The sequence below is a fragment of the Lupinus angustifolius genome, chromosome LG07, assembly GCF_001865875.1.
Source record: "Lupinus angustifolius cultivar Tanjil chromosome LG07, LupAngTanjil_v1.0, whole genome shotgun sequence".
In the NCBI taxonomy this organism is placed as follows: domain Eukaryota; kingdom Viridiplantae; phylum Streptophyta; class Magnoliopsida; order Fabales; family Fabaceae; genus Lupinus; species Lupinus angustifolius.
In genome coordinates, this window is record NC_032015.1 from 4,281,661 (window position 1) to 4,307,859 (window position 26,199).

At 31.9% G+C, this 26,199-nt stretch overlaps 2 protein-coding genes across 3 annotated transcripts; both read left to right on the top strand.

Annotated features, from left to right (window-relative positions):
* Positions 4,839-7,344, top strand: LOC109351892 (indole-3-acetic acid-amido synthetase GH3.6-like). The gene is made up of 3 exons (XM_019593570.1): positions 4,839-5,262; positions 5,471-6,402; positions 6,497-7,344. The coding sequence occupies exons 1-3, from the start codon at positions 4,958-4,960 to the stop codon at positions 7,081-7,083; spliced, it is 1,824 nt and encodes a 607-aa protein (XP_019449115.1). The 5' UTR covers positions 4,839-4,957; the 3' UTR covers positions 7,084-7,344.
* Positions 15,071-16,896, top strand: LOC109352744. Of its 2 annotated transcripts, XR_002108397.1 has the most exons (3): positions 15,071-15,813; positions 16,621-16,752; positions 16,793-16,896. XR_002108397.1 is itself a non-coding variant. In XM_019594934.1 (2 exons), exons 1-2 carry the CDS (start codon positions 15,351-15,353, stop codon positions 16,671-16,673), a joined length of 516 nt encoding a protein of 171 aa, XP_019450479.1. In that variant the 5' UTR covers positions 15,071-15,350; the 3' UTR covers positions 16,674-16,896. The 2 variants fall into 2 exon arrangements, 1 of the variants encoding a protein (XP_019450479.1); XM_019594934.1 differs by having other exon boundaries at positions 16,621-16,896.

A 26,199-nucleotide genomic window follows, 5' to 3' on the forward strand; every position in this document is an offset into this window, starting at 1 on the left:
TCTATCACCTACTTTTATCTTACTTTGTAAATATGCATTCTCATAAAAAAAACAAAGGGACATCAAGTAATAATGCTCTGACATTATTTTGTTGTACAAGAAACATTACTCATAAGTTAAAACAAGGGAGAGAGAAAAATAAAGTCTTTGCCCAAAATTATTGACATTTTTATTGAAATGACTAGCTACATGGTCTCTGATAATGACTCTGATCTCCTTCCAATAATGGTGTACATGAAGTCTAAACAAAACATGAGATAATTAAAGATATTTAAATTTTCCCAAGGAAATAGTAGCTCTTACAATTCTGTTAATGCTTTCTGCTTGACAACTACGTTGCTGAAATGAGAATTTGACAGCAAATTTCACTTTTGTAGTGGAACAGTGATAGTTCACTGTGTTATCTATTTATTGCATGAAGTGGTGGACAAGGTATCATAATACTTATCAACCATTAAGCTAAGATAGGTTTAACTTTTCCTTTATACAGTTCTTTTTATTTTTCATTTTAACTTTCCACCTTTGTCATTATTTTCCTTTCCTTTAAATTTAAAGCATGCAAAGACACGTCCTATTGGAGGTACAAACATTGTACTGAGCCCTTTGCGTAGATACACAAAATCAAATCACTTTCATCTTGCAGCATATGATGATATTTTTGTTGGTCAAATGAGGCTTGCTATGAGTCGGTGAGAAAGGATTTCAACCTTTGAAAATGAAGTTTAAGAGATAGGAAAAGTGCAATGCAAAATAAACAACAGTTCCAAGTTATTTGATCGATCTTCTTTGCCTAAGAAAGTTATCATCCCTTCACATTATCTTCTACCAACTTCTATAAATCAAAATTTGCTACTCTTAATATAACTAAGCTATTCACATTCAAATGAGTGTATTACAAAATAAATCCCCCACAGTGAATGCGTTTATAATAATAATAGAGCGACTTTACAATTTGATATGCATGAAAACCATTTAAACCCAAAAGAAAATAAATTAATATTTAGGGTTTTGTGTTGATTTATATCAATGTTACACTTTTGACTATTTTTTTCTTGTATTGAGAGTCTCAAATTACTACGTTTGAGTATTGTTAAAGTCACTAGGAATTTGGAACACATTCTATATATATATTATATATCAAGCAAAAAAATATATATTAACCGACAGCGTAAGAGATATATACATTATTAATTTATCATTTATGATTCACTTTTAATAATTAATTGACTATATATAATTTTTTATGATGGTAGTGTATAAATATTACACCTTATATATATGGGACCATATTTTTTTTTTATTTTATAGCTTGAGTAGTACAAGAAATCACCCTCCAGTGTCTATTGCCTAGACTGCCATATTTTTCCTGCTTTTAACTTGTTTGTTTTTCTCAACTCTCAAAATTTTGTTACTTTATTACTTTTATCTAAAGAAGATTCATGCAATAATGCAACAAGGTGGGGCTGCTTTCAGGGGTCATGAAACCATCATTGCAGGAATTTGAAGTAGAGTTGGACAAAGCTTAATGAAGTATATACCAATTCAAAACCTTGCTCTTTTCTACCTCAAAGTAATCAAATTTACAACATTCAAAACTCTTTTCATGTGTCAATGGAAAAAAAAGGTATCACCTTTTACCTTGACCATATTACATTTATATATATATATATATATACTAAGCAAAAGGGGGCATGTGATCAACATGTGTACTTTACAATTTTTCTTTCCTTTGGATCTCTAATGACCAATTAGCATTGAGTCAGGTTAGATGTGCTTTACTTAATTATGGTCAAAATTTATCGAAATGTCACATTTTTAGGCAGAATTGTAGCTTAAAAACGGAGTGATCATGCATTCCTTATTGATTCATTCTAATATGTTCCTCCATGTTAGTGTTACCACTGACAATTTTCATCTTTGTTACACCCCAAATAGAAGCATGATACTAGGGACCACATAAGTGGTTTCATAAAGTTAATCGTGACTTAAGAAGATGTATGCATCTTTAATTAACAATTAGCCTTAACCAATCTACTATGTGCTGTATTTTCACTCTATGTTGTACTTTGAGTTCTTCGAGCAACAAGTTTTAGTATGAACATTCTGAAAAAACACGTACCCCAGTACTTCTAAAAAACACGTACCCCAGTACTTCTGTTATCCCGAGTCCTGATCAAGGTAAAGAGTGTTTGAAAACAATTTCAGTACAAGATTTTATGCATCATGCATGTGACCATGTGAGTGACTTTTTATGTGTATGAAAACAAGAGCTTATAATTAAGCTGTAAATCAGTATAAAAATGTTGGGTAAACTTTAGACTTTAATGGGAGATTTATTTTAGACTTTGCATATATTATGCATTCCTTATAGGCCGGTACAATACAACCAAAATTTGGCATGTACAACCAAATTTTAATGGATTTTGATACACGGATGATATGCTCTATATGAGCCGATTGATGCAGTATGGCGTTGATAAAAGGGGTTGCTAACCTTCACGTACTCATTGAAGCTTGTTGTGTATGATGCTAGAATTGTTCTTGCATTGTCCCCTTATTAAAACAAGACATTAAAATACTATACTGGTACTGTTGAGAATAAGTTGTTGCACCAAGCTTGTGCTGCAACTTAGCATGGGAGCATGTAGACGAGGTCACTTATATGTCTTAATATATTATCATGCCTTAATATATTTTTGTTAAATATATCATATAGAATAAAGATGAATATTCAATATGTGAGAATGAAAAGTACACGTGTATAAATCTTTATACAGTGAATAGATTTTACACTTTTTTGGTAAAGACATTATTATTTCCTTTCAACCTTGAAATGAATTCATCTCTAATATTAGACCCTTAAGTATTAGAATATGAAGGGATGAATAATTTGTTTAAATTTATTATTTATTAGTTTAAATGTAATATTAAATCTGGATTCTCAAATCTAAACCTCTCAATCTGTATATGAGAAATTAAAAGCAAGTACAGTTGTCAACCTAATAGGCTTCCATTTTGCAGGGTTCTTTTTGCAAACTTCAAGAAGAAATCCCCCAACTATTTACCGTACACCACTCGCACGATATCTTTTGAATCAAATACTCGCGGTATATTCGAGACGCCGCTATTGTTTTTTCTGTTACCGGTAATTGCAAGTAATTCAGAAATTAAGTTGTTGCCGGTATTTAGTGGGACACCCGCAGTACAAGCGCGCACCTTATGGGTAATTAAACACCGTGTTTACCGGATATTGCCGGTTAGTAAGTAGTATATTTTTAATTATGGCAACGCCTTCAGAAGGGAGTTTCGCCGTTTTCCTTATACGACTAGCACAGAAGCAACCTTATCTGAATATGCATTTTGCAATACTCCAACCTTGAATATTGCAAAATAATTATATAAAAGAAGAAACATAAAATGGTTGAATTTTTTGATTCATAATTATTTATATGCCTTTTGTCTTCTGAGAAAAGTTTGATATTTGGACACGTTAGTTCATGGGAATTTAGAGAAACAATAGAACCTGGATTAGCCAACCCAATATTAGACAAGGGATATAGGCTGTCTTTATTCCATAATTCTATTTTATCTTTTGCCCCTTCAAGATATGGACCACTTAGTCTACTACAGGGGATGATAATGAGTATTTGGATATTTGGGTGCCCACAAAAGATAACCGCAACAAGTCAGGTCTGGATTCTTGATTTTGGATATGTGGGTAATGAAACTCGAGATTTTAAGATTTATTGTTAGATGAGTCTGGATCCGGGCAATGAGATACTCAAATCAATGGGTACCTGAACCTGCTATTTCTTTATATATATAAGGGAGGAAATCCATGTACTCCGAGAAGGTTTAAACAACTTACTTCATATCTTAGCCATTAATTCTAGGAAAATCCAATTGTTTAAATTACTGAATAAATCTATACCATCAAATTTTTCTAGAATTGATAGCTAAGATGTGGAATACGTGGATCCTTATATATATGTATATATATATATATTGTTAATTCATAATGTTATATTGTTAATTCATAAATATAATTGATGTGTTGTTAAATAATAATGTTACATTAGTAAGTAGTGATGTAATGTTGTTAATTGATATGTGTAATATAATATAATGTTGATTGAACAATTCTTATTAAATTAATTTTACACCATAATGTCGAAATAGTCGATTTAAAATGTATTTAAAACTTTAAATTATTTTGTAAAAAAATTTCTCTTACTTGTTACCTAAATAACATATAAGATTGTGGTAAAAATACTCAGTTACATAAATTATTGAAAATTATGGTAGTAGACCCAACGGGTATCAACATGATGCTGAAGCGAGTCTAAATCCAAAAATGAAGCAATAAGGTGGGTCTAGGAGAGTATAAAAAACTTATAGTGTAATATCTACACGTAATTAATCAATATACAAATTTATACCTAATTAATATATAATTAAGAGAAAAATGTTAGCATTTTCTTTTTATTTTTTTATATATTTTCCTCTCAAATCTTAGAGAGCATCTTGTCTCGTCCAAGAGATATATCATAAAGATCACTTATCTTATAATTTTTTTATACTTATAACTCAAACTAATAAAACTTCAAAAAATAATATTAAAATATTAATTTTTATTTTTATAATTTTATCCGAATTTTCTTAAGCAAATGATCCCCCATCCATATCTTACTATGAAAAATGAAAACAAAAACGTGAGACATACATATTCTAAATTCTAATGCATTTTCCCCTTCTGCCTGAATGGTTGAGTATTTACTCCATAGTCCCCACTCAGAAGCAAACCCAGCATGGCATTTGGCTATATATACCACATCCCATTCATTTCACCACATGCTCAACACACACCTCTTTCTTCCTAACGAATTTCCAATACAGTTTCATAACTCTTATTCCCTCTTTCTTACACAACACACAAAACCTCTCTCTCTTAGCAACCATGCCTGAAGCTCCCAGAGACTACAACCTCTTAGAAAATAACAACAAAACTCTCGACTTCATTGAGGATGTCACCTCCAACGCTGATCATGTCCAGAAGAAGGTTCTCCAAGAAATCCTGTCCCTCAATGCAAACGTTGAGTACCTTCAGCGACATGGTCTCAACGGCCAAACAGACCGTGACACTTTCAAGAAACTATTGCCTGTTGTTTCGTACGAGGATCTCCAACCTGACATCAATCGCATCGCCAATGGTGACACCTCTCCAATCCTTTGCTCCAAGCCCATTTCTGAGTTCCTCACTAGGTGTGTTCATTATCCAATACATACACAAAGTTCTTTGTTTTTATTGGTTTTGTTCTGATACAATAAAAAAATCATTTTTTTTCATATGGGGTTGTAGTTTTTTGCATATATTTTAATGGGGTTGTTTTGGTTTTTGAAAAGACCATTTTTTTCATATGGGGTTGTGTTTCTTTGAATATATTTTGATGGGGTTGTTTTCTTTTTGTAGCTCTGGTACATCTGGGGGAGAGAGAAAACTGATGCCAACAATTGAAGATGAGTTAGAGAGGAGGAGCTTGCTGTATAGCTTGTTGAACCCAGTGATGAGCCAGTTTGTTCCTGGGTTAGAAAAAGGGAAAGGAATGTACCTATTGTTCATAAAATCTGAGGCCAAAACACCTGGAGGGATAGTAGCAAGGCCAGTTCTGACAAGCTATTACAAAAGTTCCTCTTTTAGAAACAGACCCTATGACCCTTACACAAACTACACAAGCCCAAATGAGACAGTCCTCTGTCCTGATTCCTATCAAAGCATGTATTCCCAATTGCTTTGTGGTCTTTTCCAAAACAAAGAGGTTCTTAGGGTAGGTGCTGTTTTTGCCTCTGGCTTCATAAGGGCAATTAGGTTCCTTGAGAAACACTGGACCCTTCTTTCCAATGATATTAGAACAGGAACCATCAATTCCTTAATCACTGACACCAAAGTCAGAGAGTCTGTGATGAACATCCTCAAACCTGACCCAAAACTTGCTGATTTTATCCAAAGTGAGTGTAGCAAGAGTTCTTGGCAGGGGATTATTACTAAGCTCTGGCCCAACACTAAGTATGTGGATGTTATTGTGACTGGGACAATGTCACAGTATATCCCCATATTGGATTACTATAGCAATGGTCTCCCACTTGTTTGCACCATGTATGCCTCTAGTGAGTGCTACTTTGGTGTCAACCTCAACCCTCTATGCAAACCCAGTGATGTATCTTACACCCTCATCCCTACTATGTGCTACTTTGAGTTCTTACCTGTCAACAGAACCAATGGGGTCAGTGATCATTCTCTTCAAACCCCAAGATCACTTAATGAGAAAGAGCAAAAAAAGTTGGTTGAGCTTGTTGATGTCAAACTTGGCCAAGAATATGAGCTTGTTGTCACAACTTATGCTGGTAAGAAATTATTCTTGTCCATTCTAATATTTTGAACAGTTTTTGTTAGAAGTCTTATGTCTTGACAATTGCTTTGTTTATATATTCATTTTAGGACTATATCGTTACAGAGTTGGTGATGTGCTGAAAGTGGCAGGATTCAAGAACAAGGCCCCTCAATTCAACTTTATATGCAGAAAAAATGTGGTTTTGAGCATTGATTCAGATAAGACTGATGAGGTAGAGCTTCAAAATGCAATGAAGAATGCTGTGACACACTTAGTGCCATTTGATGCATCTGTGTCTGAGTATACAAGCTATGCAGACACAAACACAATCCCAGGTCACTATGTGCTGTATTGGGAGCTCACTCTCAATAGTTCAACATTAATCCCTCCTTGTGTGTATGAAGATTGTTGCTTAACTATTGAGGAATCACTCAACAGTGTGTACCGCCAATGCCGTGTTTCTGATAAATCAATAGGGCCCCTTGAGATCAAGATTGTGGAGCAGGGCACCTTTGACAAGCTCATGGATTATGCCATTAGCTTAGGTGCATCAATAAATCAGTACAAGACACCAAGGTGTGTGAAATTTGCACCTGTGCTGGAGCTATTGAACTCAAAGGTTACATCAAGCTATTTTAGTCCTAAGTGTCCAAAATGGTTTCCAGGCCACAAGCAGTGGATCAATCAGAATTAAAAGTAGACATTATTATGATGATGTGGTTGGTTGGTAGCTTTTCATGGCAGTTCACACGAACTGTTTTTGAGGACAATGTTAGGGAGAAGAAAAAAAGTTAATTGCTCTATCTAGGTTGAGTCTATGTTAAAAGACTTGTTTAGTTCTTGGTTTTAACTTGCATAGTGAACTGAATCTAGCCACTGTAAAAAGCAATTCCTCTTTCAAAGAAAGAAAGCTGTTGTCTTTCTTCTTATCCAGTAAATTTATTACATTTTTCTCTCTTTATTGTTTTACCCTTTTAGTATAATAATCACAACATTCTGTTGGAATGGTTTATTAATTGAGGCCAGCAATCATGCACGGTCACTCAAAGTGGCTCTGGACTTATTTTCTATAATGGAACATAGTTATACCATTTACTTATTTGCTTTATATATATATATATATATATATATATATCAAGTATCAGCAAATCATATACTGAGTTCGTCATGCCAATATCACATACAATTTAAACTAGGCAACCACACTTCTAAACTCCTCTCTTTATGCTTTTAGAAACAACATGCCAACTTTTTCCAACTTCTTTCAACTATTTAATCCGAACTAACGAATTATAAAAATAAGAAGAAAATTGTCCTATTTTACTAAATGGGCATGGCTATTCTGCAAACAAACTTTGCAATTTGGTAAAAGACATTTGTCTAGTTATGATTTTGTACATAACTCATAGTAGTGCGGGAATAAAAAGGGGATATAAACCAAGCATAAAAAATCTTGATAAGCTCATTTGATCCACCCGTGATGGGAAATAATGAGTCCAAATTCTCTTTCCTTAACAAATAGTTGTTTGTGTGATGTGTCAGATTCTGTCACTAAATCAAGGAACTATAAACCATATGTGTGTATTAAATGAACTGTTGGATTTCTGTTCGAGGTTGAAACATGCTTTCTTCAGCAAATTCCAAAAGCAAACAAAATAACTTATAATGTGTGCCTATAACGAAATTCTAGATAACATATTTGCTGGCGGTGGCAGTTGCACGTAAAACCAAAACTTATAATGCTCTTAAATCTCAGTGCCCTCTCCACTATGCTCCAATAGAAATGACCAACTCTGTCAGTTTTCAGGCCATAAAACTCGCCTGAAAATCACAGTACTAGTCAAATGTTAGAGAACAATGCCAATAAAATTTTGGATTGGAGTAAGACAGCATAAGAGTAAATCAAATGAATCAGAGTTTGTTCCTTGTTTACTTATTGTGAATAATGTATTCCTAGTATAAGTATTCTTGTACTTGATGTAATCCTATCTGAGCCAGAAATATCTGCAGGTGAGTGTGAATGAGACTAACTCTCCTAGTGGGTATTTTTTTCATTCACAAAACTCGAACCCGAAACCTGAAACCTTACTTAAGATATAAGTTATGATGTGTCATATTTAATTATTTTGTAAAAAATTTCTATAATTAAAACAAAACAGTACACATATCATATTTATTCTACTTGCCGGAAGAGATAAGTTATATTATTTCTAATATGAGAAAATTACTTGGATATATTATTTGAAAACAAAATTAGTTGTTTATTTTTAAAGGAGAATATAAAACACCTCTTGAAGGGTGTGTCTGTCACATTTTTGCTGTATAACACGGTCCATGGAAGAAAGAGACAAGTTATTTATAGAGACAAAGTTGGGTTTGGCTGAGACTGATAAAGCAGAAAAAAACACATAGCAGTGTGACAAAGGGTTATAAGGTTGCAAAATTTGTGTAAGCAGCAATACTTCTCCTATTTGTCTTCTTTATGGTTTGCCATTTCTGTTCTGTATGTGCATTCAATCAAAAAGAAATTTCAAAAGGTAGCCAGTACAATAATATTCATAAATTATATTAAAGTCATACAATATATCTTCCATTTTAGTGTTCATTATCACAGGGGACCATTTTAGTTGTTAAGAATGTATGTTAAAAAGGAGAAATTATTATGGTATTAGACTTTTTTAATATGAATAAACTCATTTAATTTGAAATGATTAATATATTATCAATAATGATAAGTTTATTGTGACCACTTGTCTTATATTATTTAATAATTTCTCTACGAGATATGAAGTAGCTTGGGTTGGGTTAGCATGTTAAATATAAGAGAACAAAATAAATAGCTTGGGATAGCATGCTAGGACCTAGGAGGAGAGTCGCAAAATATTGTATTAGGCAGGACAATTTCTACCCAACTATATCTGTCCCATAAAAGTTCTTGTCCCATGTCCCTAACTAATTATTATTTGCTAATAAGTCAAAAATAACACCTCAATTTATTTTTATTTTATTAAAATAATATATTAATTTCATATGTTAATATATGAATGGAATGAGATAGAAATGGGTACACCAAATTGGGATAAGTGATCCCCATCCCCAAATAATACAGTGGAAAATGCTTTTGTTAGGAGAGCGAGAAATTAAACGTTAACTCTTCTGAGTTAGCCTTCATAAAACAAAATACAACTGAAATTCCTTACCTTTTTTGTTTTCTTTCTTAGCCATCAACATCCCAACGCTTAGTTAAACAATTTAAATTAGTTCAATTTTGATACTTTTAAAGTTTTAATAATTAAACTACAATTTATTTAAATTCAAAATGAAAGCAAGTATGAGTGCAACACAATCATAAAAAAAACATTATTATATTTGTGAAAGTAAGATCATGTACATCAACTCATCCTAAACTCTATTAAGTGTGAGTTTTGTATATTGGACAATCTTTTTTATATTTAAATTCATAATGAATTATTAAATTTTGATTAGGCTTTGAGAAAGTATAGTATTATAATTTTCAAATTTAGAATAAGATAAAAAAATTCATGTATATCTAATGAATAATAAAAAAGTAAACTGCAATATTAAAAAAGAAAAATATCTTTGTTTTATTTTACTGCAGAATCATCTAGCTTTTTCCTATGTTATATCCTCAACATACTGGGCGTGTACATGGGGACCTATTATGTTTTGGAATATTTAGCAATAATTGTACTCATTGGGCAATTAGCATTTGTCTAAGTGAATTATAGTACTAGATTGGCCTTCTGATCTATAAAATAGCTAAACAGACCAAACATTTCAACAACTAAGACAATGAATGCCTGTATAGACTAAACAATGTGATACAAATATACTTCTTTGGCCTTTTGTGTTCTTTTACTAAATTGAGTTTTTGTTATCTGTGTGGTATGATATGAGAAACTCAAATTTGTATTCAGAATTGATATATGCATAAAACTAATCTAAATTAATAATATTTTTCACATGATGATAAATATTATTCCATAAAATGTGAAACTTCATGTATCATCTTTGAATTATATAATTTAAAACTTTATGTCTCCAGATTTGGTTAAAAATGAAAAACAGAAATTTGAAGCATTCCTTTTCAAATCAACAACTTCTCCGTGCCTTACTGCTTTCAGGGTATCAACAATTGGAATATAGTAATTACATCTTTTTGCACAATTTCTAGTAGCAAATGGATGATAAAAAGATCATAGGCAAAATGTTTAGAAAACATATAAATATCAATGATTTGTGAATTAACATGATTACTTTATAGTATTGTTATTGATGTAGTTAACCTCACTTTTATGAGACATGTTTGTTATGTGTTTCCATGTTTCATCACTACATCGCATCACTTCTATACAGCAACTTGAATACATTTTATTCTATTTCTTCTCTGCCAACCAATACCTTTTTGTTAGTATTTTGAATGTTTCAGTGTGGTGCCATGTTTCATCAGCGCTATACAGTACCACAGTGTTATTATCAACATGGTTTCCTCCTTGCCTTAAAAATATTAGTGCTACCCATAGTTTTTATTATCCTGTTCAAAACAATTAAAGTAAAGTAAGAGTTTGCGCCTAATGTTTTCCTAACATCTAGCATTACTGATATAAGCTAAACAAGGCTACTTCAATATATTGCATTGATAGCTACAGAAACCTAACAGCAAATATAAACAACTAATTAATTGTTTGTAAGCAATAAGATATTGATGGTTAGAGAGTGGAATAAGCATAAATAAGTATGAGCATATATGCATGCTTATAGGGATAAGCCATAACCACCATTAGCCCCCACCACCCATAAGCCTCATATTACTCTCTTTGCATTGTCTCCAATGTTTTTGGACCACTTGGCAACTAAAACACAACATTTTTAAAAAATGCTTGGATTGAAGCTCTCAATCTCATCACTATTAACATGTAATAGGCCTAATAAACTTATTTAAATCATAAAACTTGTGAGCCAATATTGGCATGTAATCAAACTCATCACACAGGCCAAGAAGGTGGTAACGATTCTACATTAAAAGGGTACTACTCAGGTAAATGCTGTGACATAATTCTTGTAGTTTATTCCCTAGTGCTTATGTTCCTGTCAATTCAGATTATTGTATTTGATGATAACATAAGCTGAAAGCGATATAAACATAAATATTGATCTGAGTTTGACGCTAATGTTTCTATTTTATTGCAACCTTCAAGGTTCCACCTTACCTAACCCCAGGTATACCTTTGTTAAGGGTATGCTCCATCTGAATGGTAGCTTTAAGGACCACTGGTCCAATTGATTAACAAGGTTTCTTAAAGATGCAAGATGCTTAAAAATATACTTCTTGTGCTCAAATTATTAACCCATAATCTCATTTTATATGTTTACATATGATATTATTGATCACCTTGAAATTTGTGTCATTCTTGAATGGGATCACACATGATAGGGATGGTTTTTCCAATTATACAATTGACATTATCTATAAACTTATATATATCTACCATCGTTTTTTACTAAATAATAATGAAAAAAGTTAAGGACACATCACTTCCACTCTTTGCTCTCTAGCCAATAATGATGTAAACTACTCAAAATACAAGCTTTAATCATCACATGCTAATTGAAAATGGCCAATCAATGGCTGCATTGATTCTATGATTTCTGTTTATTGATTATGGTGTTTTCAATGTTCATACCAACTGCTGATTGCAGGAAATGTAAGATTAATTTCTGTTTGTTGAAGCATTATCTACTGTGGACATAAACCACCTAAAGACTAAAATTGCATTAAATTTTGATTTTTGAAAGAGTGAAAATCTGTACACCGAACCGACAGTATAAAGATTTATACATAGTCAGTGTATCATTTTCCATTCATTTGTATTACTTTTATTTAAAAGTCAATAATGATTAAAAAATGAATGGTAGATAATGTAGTGAAAGAGTAAAATCTTTAATACCGTCACTGCTTTCATATTTTTCTCCTTTTGAAATCCTTCATAATTATTGTTTTGCTTGGGTATTGGTAAGTTTACACTTTACATAAACACTCATATAATTAAAAGGAGAGGTTTCTGTCAAAGTCCTCCACAATGTCTTCTCTCTGAGAAGCACCTGGGCTTATTCACATGCTCATATTTTCCTTTCATAGAAACAAGTCTTATTTGGTACTAGCTACAGTTATATATACACTGGATGATTGATGTTGATATATACAACTATGTTTCAAAGCCTTCAATTGTCTGTAGTTCACTACTGTTCTTAATGATAAAAAAAACTTAGTTGGATTAAAATACATATATATATATATGTTGAAACAGTTGTACTTGAAAAACAAGAAATGAGCTAAACAACCTAAACTAGGAACATTAAAATGAACAGCATTGTTGGGCCTCTACATTGAAGTTATTAGGCCGTTATAATAAGAATTTTAGTACTTTGGTTATAGAGAACCACTTCAATGCATAGGCCATTCATTCCTTGGGCCGAATCTGTTGTACGTTTCAGTTAACTTCGTGTTAAGGGCACGCACAGGGTAGTAGTAGGCACGAGGAAGGAAAATCGAAATAAGGATTATGTCCTAAAATAATTATATCTGGATATCTCTGATTAAATAAATTTCTCCAACTAATATAAAAATATCATGTTATATTTTTAGAATTTTTTTAATGAAGTGTTACTTTTCATTGGACGGAATATGAAATATGAACTTGTGATCTCTAAAATCTTGGTTTCAGATCTTCCCTTATAGTTTATGGTTTGATTCTAGTTTGAACTAAAGGAAAGATATTTTAGGAATAGTGAAAAAATATATGGTATAAAGTTTAGATAATGGAGGTTAAAATTTACTTTCAATGTTAAATATAATATCATAAGGAAACAACTATATTGTTTTACACTATCATATCTTGAATTGTCCTCGAACTAGATTGATTGGATTTTCTTTTTCGTTTTTTGCTTTCATTTCTCATCTAGTCTCATTGTAAAATCATTACAAAGTATACTTACGAAGTGTGAAAACTAAAGCACTGTTGTGATTTATTGCCTAGAAAAAACTCCATTGAATACTAAGCTTGGGGTTAAAGCTTAAAACAATGGCATTGAAGAGAAAGAAAACGGAAACTACTTATTATATATAGAACAATATGTACCGAAAATCATACAAGAATAAACTAGGCAGGAAAATGTTTGTAATATCAAATTAGAGATACCATATGGTATTCTTTTGTTTTATTATATATATATATATATATATATATATATATATAGCGGAATGGTAAAACTCTTCCTTGTGATTTTGGGTTAACATTAGAAGAATGATTTATAATTTATTAAAGTAGGTGGCCGAAAATATAAAATAAAAGTACAAAATAGAGAGGTGTCATAAAAGTGAGTATGCGTTTGAAATCACACGTAGGCCAAATATCAGTGGCAACCTGAAACCACAAGTCTGAATGTGCATAACGGTTTTTAAAAAAGCTAGAATCCGAAGAAAGATAGATGTTTCAAAGTTGGAGGTGGATGTGTTGGTCCACGTGTTTCAAATCAGGAAACAAGAAGTAGCTACTTTAGGTCCCTCGATAGGTATAAATTAATAGTGTAAACTTTTTATATAATGTTAATCTAATTTTTAATATTTATTTTTAGTTATTATTAATTCTTCTTCAAAAAATAATATATTGATTATGTATGAATTTTTTTTTGTTGACAATGTACAAATAGTATGCTCTTTCACAAATTTATTATTTATAAATCAAATTCTCCTTCAAAAAATAAAAAAACAATTTCTCTTAACAATATGTAACAGAAAGAGATATTTTCCAAATGATTCCCTAGGCCTTAGGCCATTTTATTAGCTAAATAAAACCAAGCATTCAGGGGCTGTTGACACACTGAAATCTTACCACAACCGTGAAAGATTCAAATGACCAATTTACCCTCAAACAGTAATAGAATTGATACGATGCTAATTTTCTGACCTCTCTGTTCCTCCGGTGACTGCAATTTGCAAATACAGCGGTTACTCTCTTCATATACTCCATCGTATTTTTCTTCACTTAGTGGATTGACAGATTTACCCTTTTTATTTTATAATCCAAGTTACCTATCCATGGCTTAATTATCTATGATTGTGTATTGCTTTCTATGTTAGTCTTGATTATGCTGTCTTAATGCACCAACTCTGGCTTTGGTGAGCGATAATATCCTCCTGTCAATTTTAATGATGCAACATGACTAATCAAACAAGAGTGCCAGTTGAGCATATTGGGCCATTTTATGCACAATAATTATCATACATTATTGTTTGTTGGTTAGTTTGTGCTCTTCAACTGTACAAAAATATTATTGTTACAAATTATATTTTAGATCAATGATATTAAAACAAAAATGAGAAAAAAATAATAAATATTTGATTTTTTAATTAATATGATATATTTTATTAATACGATATATAGTTTAGATATCAAATCTTTGTGCCATGATATCATAAGCAACTTTATTTGATAGTGATGCATGCCATATTTCATATGTGAACAGTTGTTTTTTTTACTTTGGAGGAAGGTTAAGGACAATAGTTAAGGTGGAGCAATTTGTAATTATTTTAACAGTAGTACTAACAATCTTTGGAGATTACAAGATAAGTTACAACATACATCAAGAAAAGATCCAACAAACTGATAAGCATATAAACAAATCAATGTAATATGTAGTTGAGATAGTTTGAGTAGAGTAGTAGTATACCATGTTCAAAAATGTGGTTGCAAATTAAACCTCAAACAAGCAAACAAGACACATACACAGACACAATTGAAGTCATACCAACCAAGGGCAACATAGTCACTCCACAAATTCATCATATTTTCTTAAACACAATCTTTCCATTTCCCACTTTCACTTCAGTCTAAAAGAAAACTCCTCTTAACTTAAAACCCTAGTGATCCTTTCTCTTTTATGGTCCAAGAAAAAAAAAGCATGGCATTCCTTAAACTCTTCACAACCTTGTTCTCCTTCTCTCTCTCCCTCCTATTCTCTTTCCCATTTTCTCTCTCTTCTTCTTCTTCATCAATTCATGACCTTCTTCGTTCAAAAGGGTTACCAGCAGGTTTGTTACCAGAAGAGGTAAAGTCCTACACTTTCTCAGAAGATGGTCGCTTAGAAGTGTTCCTTGATGCACCTTGTTTGACCATGTACGAGAATAGGGTTCTGTTTGAGCGTGAGGTCACTGCTAACCTCACCTATGGTAGCCTCATAGGTGTGGAGGGTCTTCAGCAAGAGGAGCTTTTTCTGTGGCTACCTGTTAAGGATATCATAGTGAATGATCCTTCATCAGGGTTGATACTCTTTGACATTGGCCTTGCTTATAAGCAACTTTCTCTTTCTCTCTTTGAAGATCCACCTCATTGCAAACCACAAGGTAAATTTAACCACACTTGTTTTCTTCTCCTTATGACAATGTGATTTTAAGAGAGATCTTGTATCATGATTTAGATAATTGAATTTGATATTTAGAATATACCTTTCCTTGGTATCTTTCTGTTTCTATTATCTTCTGTTTTCTCTTTCAGTTTCTTTTTTATTTAAGAACCATTATATCTTTGTGGCCTTTTGTATTAATTATATGGTGTATCAGTGTATGTTATTTTGTATGCAAGAAAGTGAAGAAACTGCTCTTTTCTCTCAGTTTCATTACATTGATGGGTTTTTTCCTTCAGAAACTGCTCTTTTCACTTAGTTAAATTACATTGATGGTTCTTGTTTCAGAAACTGAATCATACTACTTGCGGTGGTTAATTTTGTTGCTTTCAATATTTGCTCCATTCGTATTTCTCTTTCATCTTTGATTCTATTTTCCTCTCAGGTCCTACATCCTAAAAAACAAAACATAAATACAGACATCATCACTTAACTTTTGTATTTTGCAAACTAAAGACAACAAAGTTAAGAGGAACCTTCCTATGTGAATTATATATTATTAAACATGTTATGTTAGATTACTGAGGTTTCTGAAGCATCATTGCAATATTTTTATGCAAGTCCAAGGAGGACGTGCAGGGTTAATTACTGATTTTATCGGTTGTGATGTTGTTTCTTAGTTTTTCCTTTGTCACCATTTATTATAATTTGTGTGTATTTTCAACGCATTATTGTTGGGCAAAAAAGACATCATTTTTATATGCATTTCATGGCTTAAGGCCTAATTTGTGTGGTTGTTTGAGTGCAGATGGGTTAAAGAATCATGTGACGGAGGAAAAAGGATTTCAGGCCCTGGGATAGGGAAGAGAAAAAAGACGCAACACTGTTTTGCAGGCTTCAGTTTTTGTCCTTTTCTTCTGTCTTCTCGATATCAATTATAGTCATAATATGAGTAGAGGTGTCTATACTTTAAAGTTCAGAGGCTGAGAAGCATGTAAATATGTGGGGGGGAGAAAGATTAACAACAAACTATGGAATCTGAAGATGTCTTAATCAATTTTCCAAATTCTAATCTTATAACGTTTGCTTATCTCTACTTATTCTTGACAAGTTTGATGATAGAAATATATATGATAACTACCAAACTAAAAGATTAAAGGATGAAATATAGTTGAGAATAATTTGCTGTCCCAAACCCTGTCCTGGACCAATCATATTATGCCATATTAGTTAAAAAAAATTAAATATTCATAACTTTATCAGTTTTAGTTCACTCTGAGAGACATGGTTGGGGACAACAAATCCCCATCCAAATATATAGTCACTATATTATTCATCATTCATTTGAATTATTTTTTATTTAAACTATAGGAGGTGTTTAGAGATCTTCATCCATGAGTTACAATATTACTTCATGAGCTAAGTGAAAGAAACATAGAAGTGAGTTTGACACTACATCTTGACCCAAAACCTTAAGGCATTAGGTATATGAGTTCATCCACTTATGTGCTCTTTAACTCATCTATTTTGTCCAATGTGAGACTTCTTCATTCACACTTGGAATATCCAACATAAATGAATATCTCTACACAAGAATCTTCACCTTAGCGAATATATGACTACACCTTGCTCAATGTTTAATCCTCTTTAACTACTCCCCGACAATATGGTCCTTATGAGTATTCCTGATGATGTTACTAAGAGCCTAGCTCTCTAAACTGTAGTGCAGCTTCCTGTACCGCATCAAATAAAACACGCCGCCTAACCACATATTGCTAGGAAGTCTTTTGATATATTGGAAACTCTACACAAAAGTTCACCAATAATCGTCATATTCAATATTCAGTCAAACTGAACTTTTGGAGTTTCCTTGGAAAGCCTCAGCTGCTACCATCATTGTCTACTCAGACAATCAAGAACTATCATACTCCACCATAAGGAGTATACCCACAACACACACCTTGCGTCAATGCTAACTAATGTATGTGTCACATCCTTACGTCCAAGCCAATGTCCATGTCACACCCCTGCATCTTTACCAATGCTCGTGTTACAACTTGCATCAAAGTCAATGCTCATGTTACACCCTACATCAAGGTCAATTAACGTCTCAGTGCTTTTGTGGATCTGCTAACAATTAACATCCTTCACTATGACACGACATTATGATATTCCACTTCTCATCTCAAATGAAAACATTCTCTCAACATATAGAGAGATATTATCAGCATGTGTCTCCAGGTCAAACTCAACACATGAGTCCCTACCTTCTTCATGTTTCCAAGTGTGAATAAAGAAGTCTCACATTGGGCAAAAATAAATGAGTTAAAGAGTATATAAGTGGATGAACTCATAGACTTAATGTCTTAAGTCTTTGAGTCAAGACATGATGTCAATCTCACTTCTATGATTCTTTTACTTAGCCCATGAAAAAATATGGTAGTGCTGGTGAAGAGAGCTTAAACTCCATTATGAGCCTACAACAATTTGCCAAGTTTTCTTATCACCATGTACATTTGAAGTTGAAACTTATCATCATGTACATTGTACTTGTTTTTTACATTCCAAAGCCAGCATGACTAGTTGGTTGCTTTGGTCAGTCCAGAGCTGCATTTCTTTTGCAGTTGATTTTGCCTTAAAATTATGTTATTACTTTAAAATTATATTTTTAAATATTAAATGGATAAGGGTCCAATAGTTTTCCTTATAAAAACAATCTTTATTGGATAGGATGTGAATCCTGCCGTTTGATTATGGTTTAGGGGTTACGGATATGTAATATGTAGAGTTTTGTGTTATTAATAATATGGTATAAAATAAATAAATAATAACGTTATATAATAGTTAAAAGGAAAGAGACACCCACTCAACCATCTTTAGTAAGTTCTAGATGTATGCAAGTATACTAACATTTTATATATTGTATAGAACTATGTATGATTTTTGTTATTTAAATTTATAATATATATCGCACACCCTACTTATGGATATTAGAATTGCCACTGATACTAACTCTATGTCTAGTTCTAACATAATATGTGGTAGTATAGCATGATATTAAAATGTTTATTAGTTAATGAGTTTATTATAATGTCACATATGTAATTAGATTAATCTGGTAGGTTGGTATAACATGTAAGTTAAAAGGATACATGTAACTAAATAATAGAATTAAAAAGTATAAATTAAAGTTTAAATTATTTTAAGCTAAATAATATCATTATAAATACAATATTAAATTACGTAGAAATTTAATGACTTAAGCTAATATTTTTTCTCATATGTAATTATAAGAGATATACATCTTAAAAAATATGGGATATCCAAATGGATTGAGATGACAAACTTAAACTTTATTATAAATAACAAAGGATCTAATTTTTCAAATTAAATTACTTTGACCCAAATGGAATTTCACATCGCAGAAGTAAATGGAAGTATATATACTTTTATTTCATTACATATACATAATATTAGATTATTTTTATTGTTTGATAGGATATAAATTTAGTTAGATAATAACAACCAATAATTAATCACATGGATTCAAAGTTAATAGTAATCATATTTTTTTTAAATGATAATTAATTTGGATAAAAAAATAGTCATTAAAAATATGGAGTTTAAAAATTAGAAAATAATTGGTAATTACTTTTATAGTAGGCCCATTTCATAGAGGCTCTAGTTACATCACTTTTACGTTTGGATGTTACCCTATGTCTATATATAAAGATTACTATATTGTTTTCTGTAAACAAGCTTCCTACATTTTACACTTCAAACTTTGAAGTTTTATTGCATGTAATAACCAAAAATCTTTTTCATTCATTATAATGTAAAAATATTGATTACAACAACAAAAATATTTAACCTTAAAAATAAAGTTTAACATTTGTTTTCTGTATTTCAAAATTTTAATATATTAAATGAAATTTTCAATATGATTTATAAATGTAAGATTATATACATCTATCATTTATATTGGATTGTTACTTTTTTTATAATCAAATATTTTATAAAATAAGATATCAAAAACTTAACATCAAAACAAATATTACTCAACAATGTGAAAAAGTGATGATAAAGAACTAATGTTCTTATTTATAGATGCGAAGAAAAATATAAATATAATTAATTTAGGTTAACATAAAAACAAATAATCTGGTAGATTATTTTTTTTGTATAAATTAATATAAGAGTAATAACGAATTAAATAAAAAAATTATTTATCATTTACATTGGATTATTACTTTTTTTATAATGAAATAGTTTTGGTTAGAATAGTTGGCAAATTTCATAAAGATATTTCATAAAATGAGATTTCAAAACATATAAAGTTATTTTATTGGGTATAAATTGACATAATAGTAGCAACGAATTAAATAAAAATGATGTTAAAGAATTAGTGTTCATATTAATATAATTAATTTTAGATTGACATAAAAACATATAATTTAGCAGATTAATTTATTTGTTTGTATAAATAATATAACAATAATGAATTAAATAAAAATGATAAAGAAAGAAAAAGAGAGAGGGTACCGCTACCGCCATAAACCGGGAAGCGTAGTTGTAACGCCATATATGATTAAGAGCGTGGTTCCAACGCAATTATAACCGCATTTGGTTATTATATAAATAAGACCATCATTGTTTATTCTTTCATTCTCATACTTCATTCTCTCTTTCTCTCTCCATCACGCGCTTACTTTCTCAGTCGCGATCACTCACTCATTCTTACCTTTCTATTCTCTCTTCTTTTTCAATGTCTCTGTTTTCTTCTTCAATGGCTCCGTTTCATTCTCTCTATTCTCACTTGCGAATCTCTCTCGTTCCTTTCTGTATCAGAGTTATTTCATCTTTCCTCCTTTATTCGATGTTTACAATTGACGAGTGGAATAGACAGAGATTCCTTTCTGGAATCAATTCAAGGAAAGTGCCTTCTTTCTTAAGCTGCTCCTTATAACCGGTTCCGAAACCCTAACATTTTCAAGAAGCAGATTTTTACCGTTTATGGCGGTAGTGGTATTTTCTTCTTTCTGTAATCAATTGATGATGAATACTTCAAGATTGATTGAGCATGATGTCCTGCTTTTCCTTGTTTTGGATGTAGGTTGCTTTTGTTCACTATGTTGCTTCACTTTGTTTTCGCAATGGTTGAAACTCTAGATAAAGTTAAAGAAAGAAATAAATTTGATTTCTTTGTGTCTTTTCCGACCTTTTATAACAGAAACACCTTCATTTCTTTCTCTCAATATTCAATCTTTAAATTTTTTATCTTATTCAATTATTTTGCAATGCCTGGAACACACTGGTTGGATAGAGAGATAAAATTTGATTTCATTGTGCCCTTTCCGACCCTTTATTAGTGGCACAACTCTCCTGATTTTCAATCTTTGAATTTCTTTATAATATCAAGCAAGAAAAATGGTATATTTCTTGAGATTTCATTTGTGGCGTTAATGAGATGTTTATAATCTTGATCTTGTTTATTCAAGAGTATTTGATCTTGATGCACTGAACATTTAATTGGCTTTACAAACTCATGAGTTTGATTTGGTCTGTGAAAACAGAAGATGGATTCAAGTGGCCTATGATTTCTAAATTTGAATGAGATCCTAATTTGTTGGATGGAATCTATATGAAATTTCAATATGAATTATGAGATTTTATTCTCATAAGTAATATGAGGATGCTGGAAAAATAAAACTGAGCCTTTGGTTTCTTAAACTCAATTGCAATATGAATTTTTCTATTCATTTGTAATTAGGGATGGTATGCTTTGGGTCACAATGCCCCTAGATAGTTTATGATGATATTCACAATGTGAAAGCAGATGGTATGGATTTTGCCTATATGTCCCTAAATGCTTCGTTATTCATTTATACTACTACACGGTAAAGTTTGGACTGTGATTGCTAAATGTGATTAATATAATTTAAATCAGATGATATGCCAAACACTAGGTGCCTATAAATTCAAAGGTGAATAAGTCCCTAGTTTGCTTGGCTGGCCTATACTTGCAATTGCAGTATGAATTATGATTTCTTTTTGTCAAATCTGGATGATATGCGAGAGAATTCATGTTATGTTCATGATTAAGATAGCTAATAACAAGTAATGTTATAGTCTTAAGGACTTGGAAATTGGAATAATACCTTATAACAACTGATAGGTTTGAGAGATAGTCTCTATGGTATATTATCCTTTGGTTATGTTATAAGGCGTTTTCTGAAGTCATAAGGGTTTTGCATTTTTCATCCATTCCTGCCATCCGAAAGTAGCATTGTTACAGTCATCATTTTGTACATATAAATTGTACAATTCACCCATCAAGGTAGTAGAATTTGGTTTCTCTCCATGGAATTTGTGGTTATCTAGCTTTCCATCCATAAACAACTTACCATTTTCTGTTATAATTATAGGGGTGTTCCCATATTTTATCTTGACATGTTTTACCAACTCTCTCTTACCCCGTGGTAAAATGTGCAAACAACTTGAGGAGGCCTGGAAAAGAAGAATTATTGATTCAGCCATGTTATTTGTTCAACAACTTTGTACATTAAAGTTTGACAACTTTTTTTCTGGGAAAATAAAGGATGACTGACAAATTGTATATGTAAAGTATAGCCTAAGTGGTTTTGTAAGTGTACCTTTTCTCCATGGAACAAAAGGAAATAGTAGAAACTTCTATTTAGCTTTTGTTATGGTTAAGGCAAAGATGAAAACTAGAGGAAGGGAAAAGGGTATCACGCAATTTGTGTTAACAGATTAGAAACTTTGTGTTGTATATATCAAAGTTTTGCGGTTGCACCAGCAAAGATGTCAGAATTAGATGTTCAATAAACTTTTTTCTTTTTGGTATTGATCATGCGTTGTGAGCTGATCTGTTTTTTTGAGACCTTGAAATATCTTCGATAGGCTGCAGCATGGAATAAGAGAATGTTATGGGAAACAATGTATGATTCAGTGGACGATTTCCCCGTCTTACACATAGATGGCCCAGAAGGGAACATCTTCCTGGTGCTTGAGTGCCTAATACATAACCGTGGATGGCGAAGTTATATGAGGTTCGTTGAAGGTAATATAGTGCTGAACTCGGTCGCCAATAGCTTGGAAGCAGGTATAAGCGCTCAAAATTTTCTGTAAGTAAACAAAAATGAATATGAAGTTCACACTCATTTGCCTCGAAAGACCTATAACGTTGGAGTACACCTGCAATTACCAAGAAGGTATAAGAATAATGCTCAAAATCTTTTCATTGTTTTGTTGATGTCATTGCATTCATTAGTTTTGAAATAACTATATAATTACAGAATGTATTTGACACATTACAAAGCAATTTACATTTCACTGACTCCTTCTATTTCTAATTTAAGCATGTCTTTGAACCATTGTAATGAAGCCTTTGGTATCCTAGTAATGTTATTCTTAAAATCCACATAGTAGATTCCGAACCAGACAGTATAACTGAAGTTCCACTCCCAATTGTCTATCAATGACTACTCAATGTAACCGTGTACATTGCAACCATCTTCCCTGCATTGAGTTCATGTTATGTTCATTATAATGATAACTAACAACAAGCTTAAGAAATAGTACCTTATAGCAGCAGATAAGTTTGAGAGATAGTCCCAATGGTACATTATCCTCTTGTCATCTTTTAAGGCATTTTCTAATGTCATAAGGAATTTGGGTTGACAACTCCTCATGCTCTTCACAAGAAATTTCAATGCATAATAAAATGAACAAAGGATTTTACTTAATTATGTATCAAGTATATTAAAGAATGACTGACAGTGTGAGGCAGAAAATTGAATGACAAGATAACTTCATTCATATCACATAGATTTACGATGATTTCAGTCATGTATGATTAACATTTCTTTCTATTTTTTCATTTTCAATTCATTTGGCTCATTGACCAATTTTAATTTTGTGATTCAAATTGAAATAATATAATTTGATTCTTTAGTTTGTATTTTTGTCTAAGAACTAAATAAAAGGAAAACTCAGTACTCATTCTTGATAGCAACAAATTGTGATCTTTCCGGTGCCAACCCAGCCATGACAGCAACCTGTAAAGAATTGTAGTTTGCATTATTACGAAAGTTGTATCAAACTTTGTTGTATATATCAAAATTGTGTGGTTGCAGTGTTGCACTAACAAAGATGTCAAAATTAGATGTTCAAGAAACTTTTTACCTTTTTTGTATTGATCATGAGTTGTGAGCTGATCTGTTTGAGACCTTGAAATGTAGTTGGTAACGATAGGCTGCATCATGGGATAAGATAAGAGAATGCTATGAGCAACAATGTATGGTTCAGTGGACGATTCCCCTTCTTACACATAAGATGGCCCAGAATGGAACATCTTCCCGGTGCTTGAATGCCTAAATCATTACCATGGATGGTGAAGTTATGAGGTTCATTGAAGGTAATCATCCAATGCTGAACTCTGTCACCAAAAGCTTGGAAGCAGGTATAAGCATAATGCTCAAAATCTTTTTTATAAAAGTAAACAAAAATGAATATGAAGTTCACACTCATTTGTCTCAAAAGGCCTATAGCATTGGAATAACTTACATTATTTGTGTGCTTAGCCATCCTTCATATTTATCTTCAAGCATTTGTGGAAGATCTCAATGATTAGAGAGAATAAGTAAAATTTTAATGCTTTTTTCCTTTTTTGTATTGATCATGAGTTGTGATCTGATCTGTTTGAGACCTTGAAATGTAGTTGGTAACTTCTATAGGTTGCAGCATGGGATAAGAGAATGATATGAGCAACAATGTATGGTTCAGTGGACGATTTCCCCTTCTTACACATTAGATGGCCTAGAATGGAACATCTTCCTAGTGCTTGAATGCCTAAATCATAACCATGGATGGTGAAGTATGAGGTTCATTGAAGGTAATCCAATGCTTAACTCGGTCGCCAAAAGCTGGGAAGCAGGTATGACTCAAAATCCTTTTGTAAACAAAAATGAATATGAAGTTCACACTCATTTGTCTCAAAAGACCTATAATGTTCAAATAACTTACATTATTTGTATGCTTAGCCATCCTTCATATTTATCTTCAAGCATTTGTGGAAGATCCTTATGATTAGAGATAATTAATAAAATTTTAATGCGTTTTCCTTAAGTTGAGGCAGAGAAATAAAATTGGAGCAAGTAATCTTAGCTAAAGAAAAGTTGAAGTCAAGTAGTTCACCTCAAATCGGTGATATTGATCCACTGCCATGCCTGCATTAATGAAGTCCAGAATTAATGCAAAACCATTAGGATCCCATATGCCAACTCCTTTATTTCCTTCATCAACAGCTCCTTCCCACTAAGTAACATAAAAGTTATTACATTGAAACTTATTTCAATAAACATGTTGAATATATGGATGGTGCGTTCCTGGTAAGCTGAAGAAGCAGTTCCAAATATTAACCCTTCTGGAAAATCTGCTCTACTTATTGATTGTGTCTTCACAATCACAAAGAGTTGGGCTATAAGGTGTACAAAAATAATAATAAAGCTCAGGGTGGTTGAGTATAATGAATTTTTTTCTGTAATTGGTTAGTCTTTTATGGTGTGAGGCTACATATTTCATTTGGTTTTTTATACAGCTAAGAAATGCAAGTTAGCTATCTTTGTTGTAAAGTTGAAGGCTATATATGGCAGAAGAAGTAAAATAGACTAAAGAGGTTGAGTTTCCTTTGAAACCAGCTCAATATGAGATATGTATCCCAGAAACCCTGAAAGGTATGTTGAGGAAATTTCTTTATTTGTGGCAGTAATGAGATTTTCTTTAAACTATGATGTTGTTGGGAAGTACTTCTTTTGATTTTTTCTTGTGGATGATGTTGGTTTAGTTAACAATGTTGCTTCACTTGATTTTTGCAATTGCTCAAATTCTAGTGGAATGATAGAAAAAGGAAGACAATGAGACTTTGAGCTGACATCTATCGAACTCTATGTTTAGCCACTAGGTCAATTGAGTTCAACTTATACGTCATTAGGATTTTGTGTGTAGTCTAGTTTGATTATATGGAGAGTGAGATGAAATATTCTTTATGAAATTAAGGAAGAAAACTTAGTTATGGATGGAATTGCAGGCATCTTAATAAGTTTATGAACTAATTTTGGCTTTGAGGGTTGCATACATCTTACTAAGTTTATGAAGGGAAATTGAAATTTATGTCAATTATTGGGATTGTTTACTTGGAAGAATATCTCCCCCAACAGTTTCATGTTTTTACTCTTGCAGCTTATTATATATATATGTTTAGAATGGTATCACCATCGTTGGTAGTATTTTACCTTTCCTTTCATTCCGACATTTTCAGAAGGTTTATTCAATTCTATAATCTGTTGCTTTTCTATATGGTTGAGCT